Source organism: Ictalurus furcatus, chromosome 7 (assembly GCF_023375685.1).
Source record: "Ictalurus furcatus strain D&B chromosome 7, Billie_1.0, whole genome shotgun sequence".
Classification (NCBI taxonomy): Eukaryota; Metazoa; Chordata; class Actinopteri; order Siluriformes; family Ictaluridae; genus Ictalurus; species Ictalurus furcatus.
This window is the reverse complement of record NC_071261.1, coordinates 31,797,961-31,825,173: the sequence shown is the minus strand read 5'-3', so window position 1 is coordinate 31,825,173 and position 27,213 is coordinate 31,797,961. Positions and strand designations below refer to the sequence as shown.

The following is a 27,213-nucleotide window of genomic DNA, read 5'->3' as shown; positions in this document are numbered from 1 at the left end:
TGTCTTGTTTAATTATATTTTTATTTTAAAATATTCAATATTAATTCATATTTTATATAAAAAAATACAAAATGGCAAAAGGTATGATATTTAATAATGCACAAGAGTAGTTGTTCAGAGTTATTGTTATCATTGTATTACTTGTACTTCATATGATACAACATTGCAACCAGGTTACATAATATTGTGAATTGATAATGATGCATTTGTTTTCTTAAAATGTTCCATCTACAAATCTCCTCACATAACTACAATTAAAGTCAAAGAAAATATAAAAACACATCTCAAGGCTTGCTGTTTATCAGTAATGTTACAGGAAATCTTTTGAGGTTTTACTGTCCAGGTCACCATGTTGGTTTTAAACTAGCAGACACATTTGGTTTTTTGCAAGTTTTCAGCAGAAGCAGAGCTCAATCATCTAAATCAAAAACATTAGCGTGGCTAAAATTGTTTTTCCTTCTTTTTTTCTTTCTTATAAGACTATTTTACTTGTTTAGATTACTCGGTACTTTGTATCAGCAACATTTACAGGCTTTAGCTAAATGAATCCAGTCAAAACAAAAAGGCTGTCTGTAAAATACTGGGCTACTAACAGCATGACATTATAACAACAAGTCAATATTATATTAAAATCCCAACATAACCTTACTGAAAATACCAACGCATCCACCAATGCATTCACTTAGACGAACGTTGCTCATTCCTCTATGACTGCATTCTCGATTCTGTCTTCAGTGTGAGCTGGTAAAGAAATTATAAAAAAGTAATTTGTTTCATTCCAGGTGTTCACGGCAGAAAAGCAACTGAATCACATTTGAACATATCCTAAACACAATGTAAAGGGTGTTTGTTTTCATGCTTATTAATGACAGTAAAATGAAAAGTGACGAGGCTTGGGGCAAATGTGAGGACAATTAGTAAGGGTTTCCACCTGTGCATAATCACTCCTGTTTTATATAACCCACGCCCTTACTTCCCTGCATGTTTTGCTTCCAGTGTGTGCGTATGCATGCATGTAGTGACACAGAGCAGGAGCACGAGAAGCTGAAGCAGCAAATATTCATGTTGCAGGTTTATTTGATTCTGAGTTTGGCCGCAGACTCTCCTCCGCCTGCAGAAAAACCAGCAGAAACTCTTGTCTCAGGTGGTGTCTGGCCATGCTGCCACTGGATAAACCCTTAGACACATCTTCAGACACATGCTCAAATAGACAGGCTGGTAGAATGTTTTAATAAAACCCTGAAAATCATGATTTGTAAGTTTGTGGAGGTAACTCAGGTCTCCACTGGATTCTCCCCATTTTAACTTTTATATGACCAAAAGTCTCAGGGGACATTGGATGTAGTAAGAGAATGCTGGTAAGATGGTCCCACCCCTAGTAAAAATGAGGTTCAGTATATCCTGCATCTGAGAGCAAAGCACACTGGCTCACTTGTCTAGGAAAAGTTTTCTCCAGACCCAGGAAAGGTAGCAACAGCTTTACAATAAGTGCTACTTAGGAAATTTGCACCAGGAGATTAAGTTGTAATATTGCTCACTTTTACTCGACAGTGGATTCAACCAAGGCCTATTGGCAGATTTACTTTTCACCACAGTCTAAGGAAAAAACAACTTTCTCTACACTGTTTGTCTTTCACCAATTTGTGACCCTTCCGTTTTGGCATTTTGGGGGCACCAGACTCATTCCATCTATTGATGAACAAAATTCTTTGTCCGCATAGTGCATATGCCGCCACCTACTTAGATCATATCATATATTTTATAGTATTGATGCGGCGACATATGCAACATGTGTAGGCCGTCCTGAAGTTCATGAGATGGGCCGTGCTGCCAGCGACCCTGGCAAAGTATGCAATTGAACTGGTGGAGGTATGGAATCTGGGTTTCCACTTGGGGTATGGGTAGGTACGTCCCCAAACTGACAAAACAGCAGAATTTTGGCTTGTCCATGCCCCATTCTAAAAAGTAGGTAAGACAGTACCTTGGTCTGATGGGGTACTATCGCAGATTTGTACAAGATTTTTCAGACCTTGTCAGCCCTCTGACAGATCTCACTAAAAGGGAGAGCCAGACCCAGTCCAGTGGACGAAGCAGTGTCAATGGGCTTTTGTGAACGCAAAAGGACCATACTTCATTCCCCTGACTTCTCTCACTCTTTTGTGTTGCATACAGATGCATCAGACAGAGGGCTGGGGGCCATTTTTGTCCTAGGTAGCAGAGGTGGAGGATCGTCCTTTGCTGTACATATGCCGAAAGCTCTCAGTCAGGGAGTCTAAGCAAAACACCACTGAGAAGTAGTGGTTGGTGATCCAGTGGGCATGTCTGGCAGACATCTCATCATGCATGGCAGCTCAGCAGCTGAAAGCTGCTGTTAATCCAATGTGATTCATCTCCACATCAGGATCTTGCAATCTCCCTGGACAACTCTCAGATATCTCCTTCTATCACTCCATGCTACATTGGGGTAACCATGGACAATCACTGTCCTTTTCCTTTCACACTGCTAATATGACACGCTCATGCTGATTTCACCTTTACAACATCAGACTCGGATTCATCAATTTCTATCCACACAGGCCACTCAGGTGCTTGCTCGGTCCCTTGTCATTTTGAGAGTGGACTACTGTAATTCCCTCTTGGCAAGTATCCCACTGAAGCCCATGCAACCTCTGCAACTGATCCAGAATGCAGCTGCACAATCTGTTTTCAACCTTCGTAAGTTCTCCCACGTAAACCCATTGCTATGCTCCCTCCACTGGCTTCCTGTAGTTGCCCACATCATTGCCAGCGCCATATTTCCCTGCAGTTCTCGCCTGGTTTCCCACTGAAGCTAAGAAGGGTTGAGCTTGGCCAGTACCTGGATGGAAGTGGTATTAGTGAGGTCAGCAGGGGGTGCTCACCCTGTGGTCTGTGTGGGGCCTAAGGCCCCAGTATAGTGATGGGGACACTATACTGTAAAAACAGCACCGTCTTTTGGATAAGACGTCAAACCAAGATCCTGACTCTCTGTGTGGTCATGAAACATCCCTGGGCACTTATTATAAAAGTGTAGGGGTATACTCTGGTGTCCTGAATGGTGAAATTCCCCCATTGGCCCTGTTGGTCCCATACTAATCCCCATCTCTGAATGGGCTACATCACTCTCTCCTCTCTACTAATAGCTAGTGTGTGGTAGGTGTTCTGGCACACTATGGCTGCCATCGCATCATCCAGGTGGATGCAAAACACTAGTGGTGGTTGAGGAGATTCCCCCCCATTATGGAAAACACTTTGAGTGTCTAGAAAAGCGCTATATAGATGTAACTGTAACTAACTAACTAATCACATTTAAGACACTGATGCGTGCCTATAAAGCCAAAAACGGACCAGCACCCACTTACCTTAAAGCACTTCTCACACCCCACACTGCACCCCGCTCCCTCTTATTCTCCATCACTGCTTCACTACTCTACTGGTCCCACCATCTCTCATGGTGCAAGGAAGGCATGCATCAAGACTCTTATCTGCTCTGGAAGCTAGGTGATGGAATGAACTTCCCTCAGATATCTGAACAGCCGAATCACTGGCATTCTTCAGATGATTACTAAACACCTTCCTGAAGTACTTAAAAGTGGCTGTGTGTTTTTCTTAGTATATTACCTCCCTACCATCACCTTTTAGACTGATTGTATTCTTAGTCTGTGACATAGTGAACCAATATAAGGACATATTTAATGATAGAGACTTCTGTAAGTCTCTCTGGATAAGGGCATCTGCCAAACCTCATAAATGTAAATGTAACCATAAGTGGGTTGTCCTCACTCTCTGATACTATATAGTAGGATGCCCTTTCACCCTCTGTTTGGAAAATGCACCTCTGCAGTGGCTCGACCACAGGAAGGATGCTAATGTTGCTCCTTGCAGCCCTTTAAGTTCATTGTGGTCCAGAGCCACAGAGATGGTTGTGTTGAATTTCTTCTCCCTTTTGGGGTTGGGGCAGGAGTCTGTTGTAGGCCAGACAGCTCCTCAGCCGGCGTCGAGTGGTGGGGGTATGTGGCAGGCAGGGTGTCATTTTAACAAGACTGTAACAGGGAGTTTAGGGGGGCAAGGTTGAGGGCAATCAGTGAGGGGTTTCACCTGTGCATAATCATTACTATTTTATCCAACCCATGCCATTTCTTACCTGCATGTGTTCCTTTGTGTGTGCATGCGTGCATGTTGTTGTGATGCACAAGAAGCCAAAGCAGCAAATATTTAAAGTTTTTTGGTTTTGCATACCTGGATCTCATCAGACTTTCTTTGAGTCTTACTGTAAGTCTTACATTTTACAAAACGTGTATTTTTGGCTTTTTCATGATAACATTGAGTCAAATGATTTTCACTTGTCCTAAGGTGAAAATGCTTCTCCTGCACTAATCAAAGTTAATATACTTGTTATGTGAAATGTAGAGACATACTGAAGGAATTCTTACCTCGAGCTCTGTAACATTTGACCAGCAGAATGATGGTCACCAGCAGATATGGAGAGGCCGTCACTATGCTAAAGATCAGCTTGAGCACCGGGAATGGACGTGATCGTCCTGATGTAGAATAAAGTGATAATTATAAGTAATAAATAATAAAGTATTACCTCAAACTACAGTACAAATAAATGCAGGTGAACACAGCATATTTACACACACTTACATAAATCAAATACTATAGGTTACATTATGTAAAGATCCCGAGTTCAACACATTTGTATTTTTAAAATTATTTAAATGAATTCTCACATCCAACTGATGTGAGTGATGTTCCCTTTCAAAAGGAACTCCACGTTGCATTTAGCATAACACTATGGGAGCACCCTTGTGCACGACCGGCATCTGAAGCTTGTGTAAAATCATGCCTATTTATAGGCCTGCCATGATCAGGTGACATGGCAATTAAGCGCGTCGCGTGAAGATAAGCCTGAAGATAATAAGGCTGACAGCATGGTTCACAGGTGCCATATACAAAATTATATATATATATATATATATATATATATATATATATATATATATATAAAATCACAGTATATACACTGTGAAGTGAACCATGCTGTCAGCCTTATTATCTTCAGCGAAACTGCATGTCGGTTATTTGTGTAAAGAAACAAAAAGATGCTAAATTTCCTCTCTAACTTTTCTCAAAATCTCTGGACTTTTCTATGCCTTTAATAAAAGATAAGAAAAAAAAAGGAATGAGTGAGAGAGAAAAATATGAGTGAGAGAATACAGGTAGTGTGTTATGCCTTGCTCCCGTAAGTAGTGCACACTTTCTGTGTGAAGTGTCTAGGGATGTAGAATGTGATGGCAGCCCTCAAGAGGTGTCTGACTGCACATTGTAACACCTACATTAGGCAGCTCCGCTTACAACTCGCTCTATTCTCGGAAGCCAAAGCGAGTTTGGTTTCAGAGCCTCGCGGATCTGGGCCGGCCGCTGCCGAGGCAGCTAGCTGTCTCAGGTCCAGGGGATCTCTTATGGATCCGGAAGAGGTGCCAGAGACGAGCGCTGCTCTATCTCTTGCTCTGTCTTCCGGGTCCGGCTCTCCGCTGGATTTTGGAGCTCGCATCGCGACTCCTCCTTCCGCTATGGAAAGCCAAAGATAATTTTAAAAAAAACACACACACAAAAAGAATAGTAGTAATTCCTCTCTGACCCCAAGGAGCCAGAAGGATGTGTTAAAAACTGAGAGCAGCATATAATGAGCTGTTTGAAGTGATTACTAAAGCTGGATGAAATTTTTTTCTCCCCAGTGAAAGTAAATCCCTCACACTGCAGAAAACTCCCCTTTCTGCCAGAAGTGCATGACAAAATATCAGCCTTCTGGGGTAAAACCATTCATAAGCCATATTTATAACCCCACAATGTTGGATTATTCGGCCATTGTGGGGAATGAATGGCATGGCTATTTAGCTATGCTGAATGTGGAGGAGGCGCTTGCAAGCTACCTCTTTCCATTGACGGCAGGTAATTTAGAGGGGCCAGCTTTGCCATCCAAGCCACCGTGTAAGGCCACCGTGGCATTGGTGGGCAAGGCCTATGCAGTAGTAGTCTTGCTTGTGGGTCACTGCAGACAATGACAGGGATGCATGCCTACCAAGCAGACCTGCTGCTGAGTGAGCTCGACATATGGTGGTATTCAGCCAGTTCTTTCCCTGTTGTGTCAAGTTCACCCGGGCATCCACGAGTGGAGCCCGAGCCAGCACTAGTGCGAGGGAGACACAGAAGGCGAGTATGACAGCCCGCCAACTCCCGCAGACAGCCAGGGGAACCGGGCAACCATAGATGCGGCCTGCTTCTAGGCTTGATCTGAGAATGGTCATAACGACGAGCTAACAATAGAGCTAAAAGGTGCATATTTCCACATAGCCAAGATCAGGTTCTTCCCTTCGGGCTACCTTTATCCCCTCGCACCTTCATAAAGTGCATGGATGTCATTCTGGCTCCACTGTGACTCCAGGGCATCCGTCTACTAAGCTACCTGGACGACTGGTTAATTCTAGCACGATCCAGGGAACTGGTAGTTCAACATCGAGATGTTGTTCTCGCCTACATGAAGAGCTTGGGGCTCAGGTTGAACCTCAGAAAAGTATGCTTTCTCCAGTGCAGTGGACAACTTTTCTAGGTGTTATAAGGATTCTACTACCATAAGGGCGTTTCTATCCCCAACATGTGTAGGGTCAATCCTATCAACATTGAGCAAGATAAAGCTGGATCTTGGCATCCCCTTCAGTCTCTATGGGAGAATATTGGAGCTTATGGCAGCAGCAGCCAACATCAATTGAGAGGTCACCGTGTGTTTACAGACAACACAGTGGTGGTCTCATATACAGTATTGACCACCAAGGAGGATTATGTCCATGCCCCCAGTTCAGGCTGGCATAACTTATTCTTCTCTGGGCAGAGGGAAACTTTTGGCAGTGAGTGCAATGTACATTCTGGGCAACTGGAATGTGGGGGCAGACATCTTGTTGAGGCAGGGGCTGAGGCCCAGAAATGGGTGGCTCCATCCACAAGTGGTGGAGTCCATATGGTGGAGGTTTGGCCAAGCGGGACTGCATGTGTTCACCTCCAAGGAGACAACACACTGCCCACTGTGGTTTGCCCTCACTCCTCCCGCACAATTAGGGCTGGACGCCATTGTGCACATGTGGCCCAGGTCACATCTGTACACTTTTCCCCGATCGCTCTGCTCCCACAAGTTCTAGCGAGAGTTCGCCAAGACTGCCTACGTCTGTTGCTAGTAGCACCATATTGGCCAGCTTGAATTCGGTTCTCAGAGATAATATCCCTGCTAGATGGCACTCCTTGCGAGATTCCCATCCACAGGGATCTACTTTCTCAAGCCGGAGGGCTGATTTATCACCCTCAGCCAGAACTATGGAAACTGTGGGTCTGGCCCCTGAGGAGCACCAGCTCATAGATTCTGGTCTTACAACTGAGGTTGTAGAGACCATGTTGAACCCTAGAGCACCATCCACGAGGAAATGGTATGTGCTCAAGTGGCGGCTTTTTGTCTTGTGATGTGAGGAATGCCAGCTAGACCCAGTGAACTGCACAATATCTACAGTTCTGGAGTTCTTACAAGGACGTTTCTCAGTGGGGTGGGCTCCTTCTACAATCAGGGTTTGCGTGGTCGCCATTTCGGACAGCCACGCCCCTGTTGATGGAGCCTCTGTGGGGCAACATCCTCTAACTTCAAGGTTTATGCGTGGTGTCAGGCAGCTGAGGCCCATCTGCAGGCCGCGCATACCTTCCTGGAACTTTTCTGTGGACCTGGAAGGTCTGTCAGGTGCTCCATTTGAACCCTTAGAGTCAGCCTCTGAGAAGCTTCTGACTCTAAAGGTAGCTCTTCTGCTGGCCCTGACATCTCTCAAGCGAGTGGAAGATCTACAAACACTCTCTGTTGCCCCTTCCTGCCTTAATTTTGGACCTGGATTAGCCAAGGCCTTCCTGCATCCTAGACCGGATTATATTCCTAAGGTGACTACATCGGCTGCCCAGCCTGTGGTGTTACAGGCTTTCTGCCCTCCTCTGTTCCTCATACCGGAACAAGAGAGAATGCACCTGCTGTGTCCAGTAAAGGCTCTCTGTACTTTCGTCCACCACTCCGGCTAGAGGCTTAAGTCAGAGCAGCTGCTGGTCTGCTTGGTGGCGACAGTAGTGGTGATGCTGTGTCAAAGCAACGCATCTTTAATTGGACAGTGGAAGCAATTTCTATCGCTTTTGAGGTGCACAGTCTCCCTACGCCTCTGGGCATAAGGACTCATACCACTAGGGGGATCGCCTCCTTGAAGGCTTTGTCCAATGGGGTATCTTTACAGGATATGTGTGCTGCTCCAGGGTGATCGACACCACACACATTCATTCGATATTACAGCCTGGATATTCATTCCGCCCTGGGCTTGAGTGACTTGCAGTGACCCTCGGGCTTGGTTCTTTTTGAGTAGGCCGTACCCTCGGTATGACAGAGTGGGTATTCTCATTCCCGTAGTGTTATGCTAAACGCAACGTCGAAGTTCCCTTTGAAAGGGAATGTCTGGGTTACGCATGTAACCCTCTTCCGTGAGAAGGCAACGAGACGTTGCGTAGCTTTGTCATACCGGGGTAGGCCTGTGAATTGCGTCTTCACTTCAGACACGCTTAATTGCCACGTCACCTGATCACGGCAGGCCTATAAAAAGGCTTGGTTTTACACAAGCGTCAGATGCCGGTCGCGCAAGGGGCGCTCCCATAGAGTTATACTAAACGCAATGTCTCGTTCCCTTCTCAGGGAACAGGGTTGTAACCCAGACGGTTTCTCTTTCTGGGTATTTAAAACTACTAAACATTCAGAACTTTCAAAACATTACTGAGATAAACCAGTTCAGTGTGTCTTGTTGAACAGTTCTCCCAGTTTGAAACTCAGAGTTCTGAATATTCTGTAATGAAACATTTCCCTTTTCCTTTAACAATAAACACACTACATGAAGACTCACCATGCACTGTGATGTTGACAGGATTACTGTTTTCTCCAGATTTAGACTCACACCAGTAAACTCCAGTGTCGGATGTGGAGAGGGAGCTGATATTACATGTAGATCCTGTAACTGATCCCAATTGTGTACAAACTGACACCCCAAGTTTCTGTGTGTATAGTCTCACTGTCCATCCAGTAGACTTACTCTGGTCCTCACAGCTCAGTGAGAGAGAGTCATCAGTAAAGTGTTGAGTTCTGTTGGGATTGATGATCAGAGAGACTGGAGGAGATTCACCTTGAACACAGAACATTATAAGTCACAAGTATTATTATGATTGTGTTTTCATGACAAGTCATGCACTGAGCACATTTACACCTCGTTTAATTAAACTGTGCTATTTGAATGAGAATAATCCTCTACCAGTGCTTAGGGCTATTCAACTGCCTTAAACATTCCTCACTCAGGAGGGTGAATATAAAGATTTTTTACACCAAACATTATCACAGCTTTATTTACACATCTATACACATTTATATATACCAGTGATCCATAGTGTCTGTAGGTTGCTGTAATGTGTGTAAAAGGCTCGTTCTTTTCTCTCTCCTCTGCACACATAAACTCCAGCGTGATTAAGAGCAGCAGGGCTGAGAGTGTAGAAACCTCCAGATTTTCTGCTGCTGTCTGAGAGGGGCACTGCTCTATACCTGATACGGCCATCATTGTCTCTGTAGGGAACATCTCTGTACCAGCTGAATTTCCAGCCTGTAGAGGAGTCTGTAACCTCACAGCTTAGAGTCACTGAGTCTCCTTCAGTCATCCAGCTCTGTGGAGATATACTCAGTACTGGCTGTGGTGTCTCTGTTACACAGGAAATACACAATTATAAATCTGTATATTTACATAATCACAAAATTGTCATGACTGTCTAATGTCAGAAAAACTATGGAGTAAGGAACCATTACAAATACTACATATGGCTATAAAACTAATTACACTACGAACTTACAAGAGTTTAACTACATGTGTCAATTACACAACCTGCAATAAAGTCATATTTACAGCTAAATATAGTAAGTTCACAAAAAGTCTTAATTATTAATGAATATGATTCAACAGATCTCAGAGCCGTAAGAATTTGTGAAACATAATTAAAATGAAAAATCACAATTAAAATTAGAAATACAGTGCATCCAGAAAGTATTCACAGCACTTCACCACATTTTATGTTACAGCCTTATTCCAAAATGGATTCAATTCATTATTTTCCTCAAAATTCTACAAACAATACCCCATAATGACAACGTGAAAGTTTGTTTGAAATCTTTGCAAATTTATTAAAAATAAAAAACAAAAAATGCACATAAGTATTCACAGCCTTTGCCATGACACTCAAAATTGAGCTCAGGTGCATCCTGTTTCCACTGATCATCCTTGAGATGTTTCTACAACTTGATTAGATAGAATAACATGAAACACTAAGTTCTATAATATATTTATTCACAGTGCTTGTGATTTTAAAGCTGCGGTGAAAGAAATTATGATGTACAGTACTGTGTAAAACTCTTAGGCACATTTCTTTATTTATTTAGTTGTTTATTATTATTATTATTATTATTATTATTATTATTATTAATACATTAATTTATGTATTTATTTTAACACATTGTTATAGATATTTATGTATTCTGCATTATTTAGTCAGTACAAAAACATTTTATATTTCTAAACATTATGTTTCCAAAAAAATTGTATGTCAGTACAGCAGAAAGCAACATTATGTAATAGACCACTTTTCAGATGAAAAAAAAGGCTTATGGGATTTTTTTACGCAAAAAAAATCAAATGCGACAGTCAAACTCTCCAGAAGGACTGTGTCAGATTCTTCAAGATGCTCAGTAAAACCTACCAGCTAATTTTTAAAACTGCTCAAATTGTACCTGGAGTACTATTGAAGTTTATTTTATTACTGATTACTGCATGCTGTAGTATATTTTTAAGTAGAAAGATTGAATGAAATTATTTTGAAGTCATATTTACTTTACAGTATTTCCTGCATTTGTCTAAAACTTTTGCACAGAACTGTACTTCTCACTGTAATCCTGACTGAATCACTGAGATCTGTTTAGCAGTCTGTGTCTACTCATGGTTGGTATAATAGACATGAAAGACACTGTATTTGCTTTTTTAATGTAATGTGCTACTTATAAGCAACCAGAATAATAATAAAAAACTATAATAAAAAACTATATTTAAAATATTGTATCTGCTTTTATTTTGAAGGTCAAAACTTCATGGCTATGTGCAGATAAAACCTTATAATTCCTTAGAAAGGTCTCATATCAGCTTCGGATGATCATTGCAGAGGAAAGACACTGAGATTTTGTGCCTCCTCCCATAATTTTTGCTGTGTACTAATAATCTCACCGACTCACCAGAATTTTACTGTAAGAGTAAAACTGTAAAAATCCAGATGTTGCCACAGACTCACCTGATACAGTCAGTGTCACAGCATCACTGATCTCTGAGCTCCGAGAGTCACTCCTCTGTCCTCTGCAGGTGTAGTCACCACTGTCAGATTGTATAACACAACTGATACTGACCTCCTGCATTGTGCGGTCTGCACTGAATCTATCTCCACTTGTATAAAGCTCGGCTTTATTCTTCTCCCAACTGTAAGTCCACTCAGAGCTTCCTCCTCCCTGTACGTCACATCTGAGAGTAACTTTCTCACAAGTGAACACATGTTTATAAGGTTTTATGGACACCACAGCTTTAGGAATCCCTATATTAAAAACAAACAAAAAAAAAATCTATTGTTAATCAACAAGCTATTTAAAACAAAACTATGAACAATTTAACGGGAAGTAAACATATAATTTGAAATACTGCTTTGAAGTAAACTTACAGAACCACTGTGAACCAGAAGTAAAATGACTTATTAATTTCTGTAGTATGAATTTGTTAGTTATTCTTTTCTAACTTTATCAATTTTATAAAATAATTTATTTATTTTAAGTGAATTATTTTCAAAAAGGGAATCGAAAATCAAGAGCCATGTGTGAGCGAATTCACAAAAAAGCACCAAGTGAAACTGAATATGAGAAGAAAGACTGAAAATAACCAAGTTATTAACTGGCACCATTATACATTCCGTCATCTTCTGTTTGTCGCCCTGCCCAGCCCTGCCCAGCCCTGCCCAGCCCTGCCCTGCCCTGCCCTGCCCTGCCCAGCCCTGCCCTGCCCTGCCCTGCCCAGCCCTGCCCTGCCCTGCCCTGCCCTGCCCAGCCCTGCCCTGCCCAGCCCTGCCCTGCCCTGCCCTGCCCAGCCCTGCCCTGCCCAGCCCTGCCCTGCCCAGCCCTGCCCTGCCCTGCCCAGCCCAGCCCTGCCCTGCCCTGCCCAGCAACACCAGGAGTTTAAGTAGACAGTCCCTTGATTCCCGACAGCTGGCGACACTTAACCCAGTTTTAGCGTCCTTGCGCACTTCACTCGCGTGCACGTGCGCGTTCTCAAGCTGCTTGTGCATGTTGTCGCCACAGCGCCATCTGCTGGCGGTACCGTAACACACACGAACAAATAAAGAAAGAAATGTAAAATACAACTGTATATTATTACCTTGAGCAGGTGTCACTGGTACAAGTGAAATCAGCACTAAAAAAAGAACAGAAACAGAGAACATGATATACTGACACATGAAAAAGATGCAGTGTATGATTAAAAACAGCACATTTTCGACACACTGAACTCATATGAAAGAAATACAGTGTGTGTATCAAACATGTATCAGCAGATATTATTCCTGATATATGGACTCAGTGGACACATTAATCCAAACAGCAGGACATAAAACCAATGGACTCTTTCACTGTAACACTCAGTACATATCCTAATCATAGACTAATCTCATCATTCAGGACTTTAAAGTGCTGTTAAAATTCTGTTTGAGATTCACGCAGAGGAGAAAAGTAAAGCCTGGAGTTTGTAGCATGAGCCTAGACTCAGGTTCCTGTCTGTGTGGAATTTCCCATGTTCTGCCTGTAAGAGAACGACAGCTGAGAATGTTGACAAAAAAGACTAATTGGGCCTACAATAAAGTGACAAATGTGTTGAAAGTGTGACCTTTAGTGTTGGTGTAATTCCTTGGGCATGCCTCCTTTTCTGTCACTGGTTACCATGGTTATTATGGTTATTACACTGATGAAAGCCGTTAGCCAGAAATGAGCATTAATGCAGATATTTCCCCTGCAGCATGCTTGTAGCTGGTGTTTCATTTGTTATTGTTTTAAAATATCTTGATATCTCAAAACACTTTTTTTTCCAACACTCTCTACTGCACTCACTTTGTCTCCAACACTCTCTACTGCACTCACTTTGTCTCCAACACTCTCTACTGCACTCACTTTGTCTCCAACACTCTCTACTGCACCCACTTTGTCTCCAACACTCCCTACTGCACTCACTTTGTCTCCAACACTCTCTACTGCACTCACATAATCTCCAACACTCTCTACTGCACTCACATCATCTCCAACACTCTCTACTGCACTCACTTTGTCTCCAACACTCTCTACTGTACACAATTTGTCAGAAAAAAAAACAGAATGCTGTAGACAGACAGACAGACAGACAGACAGATTTGCAGACTTTCATCGACCCTGCAGGGGAAATTTGTGGAAAAAAAAAAAGTAAATCTCCATACAGTCACCCAAGCTCAGGAACCCATGAACTTAGAGCCCTAATGCCGTAACTCAACCACTGTATGCTCTCTGAATAAAGTAAAAATGCATGATCCCATCCATGATATACAACATGCATACCTAATTATGCATTTCAACATAAATAAAAAAAAGAATACAAAAATGTGAGGAAAACATCTTTTGTTATGTTGAGATTACAAGATAAAAAAATACATATCCTTTCTGGACGGACACCAATTTGGAAATTGTCTAATACTAACAAATATACAGCTATTTTCTGTTCTGTCAGCCAATGACTACTTTAAAAACAGATGCACTCATCCATGATTTACAGCATGTACTGTATGCATAATGCTGCATTGTGATATGAGAATTATATAAAAACAACAACTTTTTTATGTAGAGGAAACTGCTTTTGTGAGAACCAGAAGAAAAATAATTAATGATATCAAGAGAATGGCAGAGAGAAAGGATAAATAAATAACTTATGGCCTTTCTGGACTTCATTTGCACCACTGCCATTATATTTATTATAGAGATATTATTGTACCTAGTGGTCAAACATGGGAACTGCAGCAAGTGCTTGGACAAAAAAAATTCTGCCCCATGCTCACTCTATGAATATTTTCTGTGAAGCAGGAGAGGACATGACTGTTAATGACCTGGTTGCCAGATTGGGCTAGTTTAAATTTCTCTGTGGCCTCCACTATCCTGGTATATAATAAATAATCTGAATTAATGTAATAAATATAAATGCAGATCACCTAACGCTTTGCCTGTTTTTGACCACGAGGTTGCCCAGTGTCTTGGACTGTTTGCCTCGTTTTCATTAAACTGCTCTGCCTGTTTTTGCATCTGTCTCAACCTCCATTTTGTAACATCACTAGATAGTAGCCTATAGCGTGCGCTACGAGGTGTGGGTTGCAAGGCAGAGTGGCCAGAGTGGAAGTTGGCTCAGCAGTGTGAAAGTCAAACGCTCAGTCTGTAAACCACAGTGAAGCCGAAGCAGAGCTGGTTGTAGCAGGACGCAGCCAAGCAGGCTGAGTGAGAGGTGAACCTGGAGCATAGAGAGAACAACAGAATAAGTGGACAAACAAACACTGGGTAACACAGAGCTGAACAAAAACGTGAGAAAGCCTATCGTGATATTGCACCGGAATCTGGAACTATCAGGTGATTGTTCTGGAGGACTGGGGTTTAAATACACTGCCATCTGATGAGGGGGGAGCCGGTGTGTTTGCCCAATCAGGGAGAGGCATGAGGTGGAGTGCCACACCCAGACACACACACACAGCAGAAAGAGAGGGAGAGACCATCACAGGAGACATGAGGAAGGGGGAAAATTTTTAATGACATGAGAACTTCACTGCATGAACATAACACTCCTAAAATCCCTTAACTAGAAATACACATTAATGCAGATTGAGCTGCTGTTTGTTTAACCATGAATTTCATTTATTATCATATTAAGCTATTCGTTTACTAATGTATTTACAGTCATTAGTTAAAAGGGAGCTATCTGTCTCACACATCTGTCTCGCCACCTCCCCTTCTTCATTGCTGAACCCACATCGCTGACTTTCAAAAAAGAGGCAACAGCCACTTCGTGTCTTCTCTCAAACCTCAATTTTGTTTCTGTTAGAACCATGATGCAATTCAGCTCCATCCTGTACCCTAATAACTAACTGACTGACAGAGTAGTAGTGTTAAGGCCTCAGCACTTCCTGTGTTCTCACAGATAGATTGAGCGAGACAGAGAGAGAGAGAGAGAGAGAGAGAGATACACATAAAAAGTCATTTATATTGTACTGTACATAGACTTGGTAAGTTCTGTTCCTTCACCTTCCACATTAAGGCTGTTTTAAAACACACTGTAAAACTCACAACAGGATTGACTTCATCAGGATGTGAATGTGGTGAAACACAAATAGATTCTGATTTGAGGTACATGCATACGCAAAGCATATTTCAGTTCAGTAAAGCCTGTAGTTTTCAGAGCACTTTTGATCTTGGAATACTGTTTGTGTGGCTTTATGCATGTTCCCCTCAAATCACATGAAAATGAATCAGATGAAAATGAATCACATGTAAATGAATCACATGAAAATGAATCACATGTAAATGTATCATATGAAAATGAATAAAAAAATTAAAATGGAAAAAAAAAAAGAATGCATGTTCTCCTCGTGTATACATGGGTTTCCTCACTGCTCACATACAATCTTAATGAGTTGGGGTGGGGTCGGTTGTTTTATTTTATTTATTTATTTATTTATTTTAATAAAAGGACATGTCTGTAGAATATGGAAGTCCAGAAAGACCATGAGTTATTGATCTTTTTCTGTACTGTTATCTTGAGATCATAACATTTTTACATAACAAAATAAAAATGTTACTTTCCATTAACTGGCGTTATGATGATTCTGCAGTAATTAAATTCTAAATCTCTCAAGTGACCTTAAGTGTCAGTGTGGTAGCTGGTTATCTTCATTATCCAATGTAATAGTGTTACGCTTCCTGGTCTGTCTTTCTTCTCTGGGCCGTTTCTGTTCAGTTTTGTGCTGCATAGTATTACACAATGCCTCGTTTCATCTGTTTTCCTTTTTTCTATCAAACATTTGCTAGTTACAGTGTATGGCATCAAATCAACAACATGAGTCAGTGCATGCAGGGATGCTCTGTACGAGCACAAAAATATTCACACAAATTCCAAACACGAGAGCAGTAGAAGGAACCGCACACAAGCAAATGCTCTGAGCCTCACTGGGGACATTCTTACTGTCACGTATCAGAGAAGGAACTCTGGACTCTAGTTCCCAGCAGCCACTGCACCGTACTCATTAGTCACATGAACACCTGCATCTGTATTCACTTCCTGTTTAACGAGCACGCTTATATATAGACACTGTTTGCACGGCTTAATTGTCTCACGTTGTCGTACTATGCTTTTGTCTGTGCTGTGTCCTAGCAACGTTTGGGAATGACTGTCTTAATTAAACTGAAAAAAAGAGCCTGTTGTAAATGTATGAATGGTGAATATTAAACATTCAGTTCCAGTAAATTGACCCTGAACTGTCTTTGGAAGAGAACTTATAACTTGAGTTTACTACCTGTAAGTGTTACAGTCACAAGCACATTGATGGGGAGGCATGTGACATGAAGCAGATGGAGTTCATATTTATGGTTAAAAGTCAGTTATGGCTCTCACGCAACAACTTCACGCCTCCTCCTACTGAACTCACGTCACTGAATTTATAAATAAAAAAAAAAGAAGCAAAACCACGTGTCAACTTGTCTCTGTTTTCAGGCCTCTAACAGTGTCACTGCCCTGTGTGTGTACACGGCTAATGAGACGTATTTGTTTATGAATAACCTTTGCTGTTGTTTTTGGCACAAATGGGCTAATAATGATTAGTAATTATTTAAGAAACCACTGTGCATTAGTTTGGTATTAGTGTGCATTAGAGTGAACTTGCTGTACTGAGATGTTTCCCTGTACAGACCATAATACTCACAAAAATGGAAATGTAGATTATAAGGCATTTTCTCAGTAAGTCTAGTTAACAATAACATGGTTTTGTTAAACCTTTCTGTTCACAGGAAACACCACCAGAGTCTCACCACAGCAGCTAAAGACATTTCAGTTATTCACAACCCTGACTTCCATTGGTGAAAGTACAAACACCATCCAGTCATTTTCTTTTAGCAGATCAAATGATCATGAGAGGTTGTCACTGAGCAGCAGATGACAGCAGGACACAGAAGATCAGCTACAGATTCCAACAATACAGACTCGTTTACACTCATTAGATTATTTAAACCCTGTGTTTTAAACTTGCTCTACTTGTACTCTTACCTGTTGAACTATCATAGTTACTGAGAGTAGTTACACATCAAACTAAACCCTTCTCATAACAGATATGGATACACTGATCCACCTGAGCAGTCATGCTGAAGTACACACAATGTCCTAATCACACAATAAACTCATTACTCAGGACATTCAGACTGCAGATGAACAACTTTATACCCCACCACTCACTCTAATGAAGACACAAAGAGAACATTTACTCACAGAGCATCACAGCGAGTGGACTGAACTCCATCCTGTCTCTCTAACGACTGACTGACTGACAGAGCAGTGGTGTGTGTTAAAGTCTCAACTTCCCGTGTTCTTACAGAGAGAGAGAGCGAGAGAGAGAGAGAGAGAGAGAGAGTGCATGCTTCAACTTCTCTTTAGGTAGATACAGACTTTGTTGTGCCTGTTCCTTCCTCTTCCTAGGAAAAGGAAGACCTCAAAAACTATACTATAAAAATATTTCCTGTATATTTTACAGTAATTCACTGCCATGCTAGGTTTACATTTCAGGAACTTTGCCAATGCAAGGCTTAAGGTGAACACAACAAAATGGCTTCACATTATACACTGAGTCATGCCCAACATTACATCTCAAGTAAATCCAGCAGCTAAACATGTCACACCTAATAGAAAATCACTAAATGAAACAACATGTTAACACCAGCCTACAGGCTAAAACAGGACCTGAGAAAATGAACAGATTCACCAATAGGAAATGTGATGTAATATTTCCTCTAGGCTATGATGTTGAGGGAACATCTATCCAATGAAATTAGGACAACATATTGTTTCAAAAGAAACATAAATCACGAATTGTTTTAACTTAACTAAGATTTAGTTTCAATCTGTTAGGAGATCCATTATAATGGTCTGTTGGATTAATCTTTGCTTGTTGACATTTAAAATAGTTTTATTCAAGTGAGGATTTTAACAGAAGAAAGAGGCTGAATGGTGCACTGCCTTATCAGATTTTTATTAAATTGTTTCATTCACACACAAAGCTACAGCAAAAAACTTTTCAGCTTTTGAGTCATAAAAACAAAACCAATCCTACTCTACTTCCTGTGATTGAAGTTAACATGTACAGTAGGTTACACAGCCATACTTTTGGGAATGTTTTCAGGTAGTTTAGAACTAGACGATGTGTGCCAGGATCAGTGGGTGTTGTCCTCTATCTGTCTGGCTTCTGAAAGTTAGATTCAAGCATCATCTGGCTATTGCTATCTGGTATGTAGTGTAGATTTATTTAATCATGGGCCGATTCCTGTTCGTTGGTGGCATCCAGTAACACAGGGATTTTAATATTTCCAGGGGTGGTGTTGATGTTGTTTTGCTACAGGTTTTGTGGCACTACTTTAAAGGGGTTATGATGCTTTTTAATGTTTTCCTTTTCCTTTAGTGTGTAATGTATCTGTTTGTGCATGTATAACATCTGCAAAGTTCCAAAGCTCATAATCTCCCCCAAAGGGATTTATTCTAACAGAGAACACTGCTCCAGACCTGCCTAAAATGACCTTGACCCCTCTCAACTGTCCAGCTATAGGCCAATATCAAATCTCCCCTTTATCTCCAAGATCTTAGAAAAGGATGTAGCACAGCAGCTATGCTAGTACATACATAGGAATAACATTCATGAAATGTATAAGTATAATGTATAATGTTGGCATTAAGGGAACAGTCCTCTCCTGGCTCAGGTCTTATTTGACTGATCGCTATCAGTTTGTAGATATAAATGGCGACTTCTCCAAGCATAGCAAGGTTATATTTGGTGTTCCACAAGGTTCTGTTTTAGGCCCACTGCTTTTTACTTTATATATCCTACCTCTAGGTCAAATTATTCATAAACATGGAATTATCTTCCACTGTTATGCTGATGATGCACAGTTATATGTTTCAGTGAAGCCAGAGGACAGACAGCAGCTTAGTAAAGTTGAGGAATGTGTAACAGACATTAGACGTTGGATGCTTATTAACTTCCTTTTACTTAATTCGGACCAGACAGGAGTACTTGTATTAGGACCACATGTAGCTAGAAGTAAGTTTTCTGATTACACAATTACTCTGGATCATCTTTCTGTTTCGTCATGTACAGCGGTAAAAGACCTTGCTGTGATTATTGACTCCAGCCTTTAATTTGATGCTCACGTAGATAATATTACTAGGATAGCCTTCTTTCATCTCAGATATAGATAAGAAATATATTGTCACTACATGATGCAGAAATATTAGTTCATGCTTTCGTCACCTCTAGATTAGATCACTGTAATGCCTTACTGTCTGGATGTTCCAGTAGGAGCATAAACAAACTCCAGTTAGTCCAGAATGGAGCTGCTAGAGTCCTAACTAGAACCAGAAGATATGACCACATCACCCCGATCTTATCCACACTGCATTGGCTCCCAGTGAAATCTCGCATTGATTATAAAATTTTACTACTATCCTACAAAGCACTAAACAATCTCACGCCACAGTACCTAAGCCAGCTTCTGGTCTTCTATGATCCGCCACGCCTACTTCGATCAAAAGGTGCAGGCTATTTGTTGGTACCTCAAATAGTGAAGGCTACACCAGGGGGAAGAACCTTCTCTTACAAAGCCCCACAGTTATGGAACAGACTTCCAATTAGTTTTCGGACACAGCCTCGGTGTTTAAGTCTGGGCTGAAAATGTATTTGTTTACTAAAGCTTACCATGAATAGACTTTCTTTTATGCAAGGTACACAGTCTTTTTCTAGTAGACACCTTATGAAGTCCTATGATGCTTGTTGTTTTTTTGCTACAAATTGCTTATTTAATTTAGTTATGTATTTACACATTCCAGCTTTTGAGAAATTGTTCATTATAAATTTTACTCTAACATTTTTACATTAGATTTTTTATATTACTATTCCTGTACCATGTGTCCTTTTTAACGTTGTTGTATGTTTCAACTTATACAGTACATTAATTAAACTCATTTAACCAGTCACTTATGTCACAGGTTTAACGGTTGTTTTTTGCATACAGTCTGTAAAATGAACTGAAAATATGAAATTTAGTTTATCAGAAGGTAAATTAATGTGTCATGACTCACACTATGTTCCTAAATTCTGTCATAATTGACCAGCTCAAGTTTTCTCATGCCTACTTGTGTGTTATATTGTGGCACATTAGCGTTACCATCACTTTGTAAATTTGTTGATATGCCTGTGTGGGAGGAACGACTTCAGTAAGGTTGTAGTTCTTGCTTTTAAATCTATGTCTTTTTCTCCATTATCTTGAAATGATTTTTTCAAGGCATTTGATACCCTCGAGCACCCTTTTCTGTTGAAGTCTTTAGAAATCGTTGGCTCTGGTCCCATGTTTCGTGGTGTAATATCCATGTTCTATAATGTTTTCAGTACTGTTTCCCTGAACCTGGGTTTATCACCCAGAATTCAGATTAAATGAGGATAAATAAATAAATTTCTTATATCACTGACTCCCTTCACAGAGACAGTAGTACACTATGACTGCAGTACACTATGATTGTAGTACACTATGTCTGCAGTACACTAAGACTGCAGTACACTATGACTGCAGTCCACTATGATTGCAGTACACTATGAGAGCAGTACACTATGAGAGCAGTACACTATGTCTGCAGTACACTATGAGAGCAGTACACTATGAGAGCAGTACACTATGAGAGCAGTACACTATGTCTGCAGTACACTATGAGAGCAGTACACTATGAGAGCAGTACACTATGAGAGCAGTACACTATGTCTGCAGTACACTATGACAGTAGTACACTATGTCTGCAGTACACCATGAGAGCAGTACACTATGAGAGCAGTACACTATGAAAGCAGTACACTATGAGAGCAGTACACTATGACTGCAGTACACTATGACTGCAGTACACTATGACTGCAGTACACTATGACTGCAGTACACTATGTGAGCAGTACACTATGAGAACAGTACACTATGAGAGCAGTACACTATGAGAGCAGTACACTATGAGAGCAGTACACTATGACTGCAGTACACTATGAGAGCAGTACACTATGAGAGCAGTACACTATGAGAGCAGTACACTATGATTGCAGTACACTATGAGAGCAATACACTATGAGCGCAGTACACTATGAGCGCAGTACACTATGAGAGCAGTACACTATGAGAGCAGTACACTATGAGAGCAGTACACTATGAGAGCAGTACACTATGAGAGTAGTACACTATGTCTGCATGACATCATGAAATTCTAAATTCTTGATGACGTCTACCGGTCAGTGGTGAGGCTACATCAGTCTTTCAGTCTCCACGACAAAGAACAAACCTCCTTCACATCAACACAGACTTCTCCAGAAAATCTGAAAGACTCGTGCAGTCCAGCCAGGAGACGCCAAATTGTAGTGGACATTTTACAACACTCGCAGACTCGTCCTCTGAAGGTAAAACGGTTTATTACAGAAAGATGGTTAATGCAGGAGAGAATAAAGCAGGAGAGAATAATGAGAGCGCTCTGAAGCCCTTGTACTAAACCACTACTATAGATATGAAACGCAGAACATGACACACTTCGCGCGGTGGAGATAAACTTCTGTAGTTTTTCCCGTGTGCTTGTTGTTATTGTTCGTCTTCTTCTTCTTCACCACTTGTGGACGGACTAAAACACTTGCGCGTATTTGCTGCCCCCTTCAGGTCCGGAAGAATTGCAACCTCGGTGCCTCCATTGGAACGGTATCAACGCTGTGTGTGTCATTAACTCATTAAAAATGGTCCCTTTTAGCAAGTTACTGTGGTATGAGGGGAATTAAACACTTCCGGTGTGCTGTAATTAAAAAATAATGCACTTTATCTTGTTTTATTCCTTACCTAATCAATACCCTAAATGTGTTTCTGGTAGAAAATTATGTAATAAAAAAAAATTAAGCTACCTTTTAACTCATAAGGTCTTATAATAACACCACATAAACAACATTTAATCAAGGTGCATACAAATAAAAATACTTATACTAATTAATACTGTTAATTAATATCATGTTTAATTACGTTTAGTATACTTCTATCTGTCTGCTGCTGTAATAGGTGAATTTCCCTCCAGGATCATTAAATCTATCTAACTCATAAATAAATAAATTAATGCTTGGTATACACTTGTTTTCCAGGGAACAATCATGGGATTTAAAGGAGCCATGAAAACGTTTTCAAAGAAACTAGGATTTAAAAGCAGTGGCTCAAAGGCTGTAGAAGCTGAACTTGAGAAATTAAAGAAGGAAAATGCCCAGCTGAGGATGACCTTGGAGGACATGTCGAAACAAAATGGAAGGCTTTATCCTGCATGTCCTGAGTCAGATGAAGCCAAGATGCTGGAGGTGAGTCTGTTTTTGTCTGTAGAATTCAGACTATGAACGATGCACCCCTTACAGGTCGAGGAACACAACTGTTTTGAAGCACAAGGTTTTGACTTCAAGTTTCAAAGCTCTGAATCACTTAACTATTGTGTTCCATGCTTGGAGGAGTCACTTTGCATATTTTTTTTTCTCCAAATGAATAAATAAATATCAGCAATAATATGAAAAGTGAATAGTTTTTCTTCATAGTGGTAAAACGTGAAGAAACTGAACAGCTGCAAATAACTGATCGTTCTGCTAATACGGTTTTCCTCTGGAGGCTAGCCCGCTGTCTAGATAGATTTAATTTGTATTGAATAATTCTGAATGAGTGAGATTTTATGGAGAGGGTGGCTTTTCATGGTGGATGAGACGATTATAAAGTTGCAAGTACATTAAGATTGTACATCAGATTTGAGTATTCATCAACACCATGGTATGAAAATGTTTTAATATGTGGTTGTAGTTCTAGGTGAAGAATCACATACTTGATGTATTTAATAGGTTCCTTCAGGTGAGATCGCCATTCTCAAGGAGCAACTGCGAGATGTGAGTCGACAGACAGCATGACACTCAGATTTTCTTTTCCGTTGCTGCTCAGCATAGTTGAACTCATCACCTGACGACATGTGTTTTATTTCCCCCTGTGCTAGGCTCAGGAAAAAAATCAGAAATGGAAAGTTTATGACCATGAGAGAGAGTCCCGTATGCAGTGGAATCTGGCCAGACGTATAGAGCTCGAGCAGCAGTTAAACCAAGCCCAGCGAACACTAGAACAACAGCACGAAGAGACCAAATCAGAAGGTAGGGTCTCACCGAAAAATCAGTAGGAAGTGATGTCACGAGTGAATTCACTTCTTTTACATGCAACGAGAAACTCTGCAACAAATGTTTTTAAAGGTCCACTTCACATCTGCTCTTTTTCTACTATAATGGCAAATTTCATCTGTTATCTAAGGTTATCTAAGGTTACTGGGTGCTTCAAGATTCTCTTAACTTGATGAAAGGTAATATTCAGAGGTCTGTCTTTCTGACTACCGTGATCCAGGTCAGTCACCTGCCTCCATGCAGCAGGAGAAGCAGCTGCAGAAGAGCCAGAGGGAGATGGAGGAGGAACGCAAAAGAGCGAGCCGCCTACAGGTCGAGTTGGTGGAGCTGAAAGCCAAGTATGAAGAGAAGAGCCGTGAGGTGGTGCGAGTCCAGGAGGAGCTGCAAGTGGAGCGTAGAAGTTGGCGACAAACTTTAGCTTTACGGCATGAAGATCAGAAAAGAATGGCTGTTTTAGAGCAACAGGTACAAGATTTTGCTTCAGTGAACCTTTATATTACCAGATAGATGATGGAACGATTCTCTAAAGCATTTCCAACTTTATCTGGCAGATCCAATTGTCTGCTAGAGACTTTGAGAACGAGAAACAGGACCGACAAAGTCTACAGCACCTGCTCCACAAAGTGCTGAAGGAGCTTCGCAAGGCTAGAGACCAAATCACACGCTTGGAGTCGGCGGAAATCCACGTTCACCAAAGTATCACTTTTAAAAAAAAGGTAAAGTTGATTTTATAAGTAAATCAAAAAGTAATTCAGTCAATCCAAATCAGTGAACTTTATTTATTGATTGATTTATTTTAATAACAATATACAGAAACTGCAGCGAGAAACTCGGTTCTCTGAGCCAAGCTCATGCACCAGGCTGGATTTGGATAAGACGACCAATCAGGACTGTATCCTGAACCCCACATCTCCATTAAAGAGCTCCAACACATTGGATGAGCGCTTTCTGGACTGTCCCATCTGCAGGGCCTCATACCCTGTCAGCCAGCACAGAAAGCTCCTTGAACACATTGACTACTGCTTTAATTAAGGGATTAGGGCTTGATATTGCTTATATTTTCCATTTTTCCTCTTTTTTATGTCTTTTTATATTTTTGTATTCCAAATAAAATTTCCACTGTTTTTTTCATTTAGTTCTGGATTAATCAATGGTGTGCTTGATCGGCTTTTGAGTATTTGCAAAGATATTGCCTTTCCATTAATGTGGAGCATATTTAAAGTACATTTTAACTTCTGTTCGTTCTGGTTGGGTAACTGTAATGTGCCCAAGGGGCAAGTTTTCTTCCCTAGAATCACCTCAAAGGTGTTGAAGTGGCACAGGATAGACTCACTTTCAGTAACCTGTCCTGATGCTGGAAATCAGATCTGTCTTGAATTAGGCTGCATGTGTGTAAATCCTTGTATTAGACCGATTTAATGAAAACAAAGCAAATCATCCAAAATCACTGAGCAAACTCGTGGTCAAAAATCCGGCAAAAGACAGACAGTCAGCAAACAGGACAAACTAGGTCAGGCCATAAACACAGGAACTATGGACAGAAACAGGATCAAACGAGGAATGACACACAAAGTGAAAACACGGCTTGGTAATGTCAGAACACATGGTAAGCTGAGCTTATACTTTGCAAAGAATGAATGAAATTCCACTGCAGTGGAAAAACATAATGCTGAGGATGAGAAGAAGCTTTTAGTTACAGTAGTACTGTGTACTGCATGAATCCTAAGTGCACACTAAACAGCTTTCAAAATGACTTCTGTACCAATCACGGTACAGTTCTTTTCTTTTATATCCATTTTATGTTACAGTAGTGCAGACAGAACAAATGGCACTTAATCAAAAGGATATTGTTAGTAAAAGTTTGAAAAAAATCTGTTTACACATCAATACACTATATGTTCAAAAGTATGTGGACGCCTGACCATCACACCCATATGGCCTTCCCCAAACTGTAGCCGCAAAGTTGGAAGCACACAACTGTCTAAAATGTCTTTGTATGAAGTAGCATTACAATTTCCCTTCACTGGAACTAAGGGGCCCTCTCATCCAACACCAGTGCCTAACCTCTTGCATTCTTGTGGCTGAATGGGCAAATCCCCACAGCCCCAGTCCAAAATCTAGTGAAAAGTATTGCCAGAAGAGTGGAGTTTTAGGAGTGAAGGGGAGACCACATCTATATTAATGCCTACGTTTTTAGAATGGGATGTTCAAAACTCAGGTGTCCACATACTTTTGGTCATACCATGTACATTCTAAAAAAAAAAAAAAAAAAGAGCTTATCCTGTTTGTGTGCCATAATCAATGCTTTTATGCTTGTAATAATAACAATTTAGTTATTCTATTTATATTATAATGTTGTTGAATTCTTAAATCTGACTGGTCAGGAGGTGTTCATTAGTTTTCTAATGCCTCGTGATAACAGGACTTAACTGCCACAACATTAAACAGAACTATAAACTGATTTTTAAAAAGCATGCCGAGTTATTGTTTACTTCATTTGAAAAAATATTGTTGTCAAATGACTGTGTTATAAGAGTATAAAACACTTTGGGATGTGCTGTTATAAGAAAAGAATCTGCTTAGGGGTTGTAACCAAATCACACCACACCATGAAGATTTCCTATGGAAATAACACAGCCTAGTATGTTTTAGTCCTTAGATATCATGCTGGCCTTATTTAATTTGATATTGCCTCGATACCGCTTCACAAGCAAGAGTTGTGTAGGCTAATATTTAGCCTATTATTTATTTGATGTTTTCAGAGTTTGTGTCCATGTGACTTTCTACTGTGTTTAGGGGTTTAAAGCTATAATTAATTGGATTTAGCAGCCATCAAGAGTAATTTACTATAATTTACAGGGCAAAGCAAAAAAAGAAAACTCAAAACAAAACAAGATATCTAGAGCAATCACCTCGTATTCCAAAACAGATGATAGCATTGAAGGCACAGACACTCTGATATCATGTCATTATCCACAATCTGAGTAGATGCACAGGTCAAATAAGAAAACTTCTGCAGATTTGTACTTCATTATATTTACTGTTGCATATAGCGGTTATATAGCTAGGAGAAGATCACTCTTCTGAGCTGCATGTTGTGCACGTCCTGGACACGTTTCTGCCTCTCTGTCAGGTTGCTGCTCAGGGACTGTCTGATGACAGGAAAAATAACCTTCTCTCTCACACTCACCTGGGTCTGATGTCTACAGCAGGAAAATAAGCATAGCATAACAGGGTCTAGAATGCTATATATGCATACATGTATGTCTTGTTTTCAGTCATACACCGAATCTTTTCCATGTTTACATCATTTTCTCTGTTTCTTTTTTTTTCCAGTTTCATTTTTATTGAACATTTCTGCTGAACATTTCTGCTGAACTAAACATTTCTGCTGAACATTTCTTCTGAACTAAACATTTCTGCTGAACATTTCTGTTGAACATTTCTGCTGAACTAAACATTTCTGCTGAACTAAACATTTCTGTTGAACATTTCTGCTGGACA

The 27,213-nt window shown here is 40.6% G+C and overlaps 2 protein-coding genes across 4 annotated transcripts; one reads left to right on the top strand and one right to left on the bottom strand.

The window, feature by feature from the left end:
* Positions 1–59: 59 nt before the first annotated feature.
* On the bottom strand, positions 60–22,122 carry LOC128610494 (carcinoembryonic antigen-related cell adhesion molecule 5-like). 2 transcript variants are annotated; one of them, XM_053629843.1, is made up of 7 exons: positions 22,067–22,122; positions 12,579–12,614; positions 11,455–11,748; positions 9,507–9,824; positions 8,985–9,260; positions 4,452–4,559; positions 60–741 (listed from the first exon to the last, which is right to left on the bottom strand). In XM_053629843.1, coding segments are annotated over exons 1-7 (1,077 nt in total). In that variant the 5' UTR covers positions 22,068–22,122; the 3' UTR covers positions 60–697. The 2 variants fall into 2 exon arrangements, with proteins under 2 accessions (XP_053485818.1, XP_053485817.1); XM_053629842.1 differs by lacking the exon at positions 22,067–22,122 and adding an exon at positions 17,736–17,762.
* Positions 21,320–24,844, top strand: LOC128610496 (centrosomal protein of 55 kDa-like). 2 transcript variants are annotated; one of them, XM_053629848.1, is made up of 7 exons: positions 21,320–21,939; positions 22,657–22,863; positions 23,386–23,430; positions 23,535–23,685; positions 23,930–24,174; positions 24,261–24,425; positions 24,523–24,844. In XM_053629848.1, exons 2-7 carry the CDS (start codon positions 22,666–22,668, stop codon positions 24,739–24,741), a joined length of 1,023 nt encoding a protein of 340 aa, XP_053485823.1. In that variant the 5' UTR covers positions 21,320–21,939; positions 22,657–22,665; the 3' UTR covers positions 24,742–24,844. The 2 variants fall into 2 exon arrangements, with proteins under 2 accessions (XP_053485823.1, XP_053485824.1); XM_053629849.1 differs by lacking the exon at positions 21,320–21,939 and adding an exon at positions 22,126–22,239.
* The last annotated feature ends 2,369 nt before the right edge of the window (positions 24,845–27,213 follow it).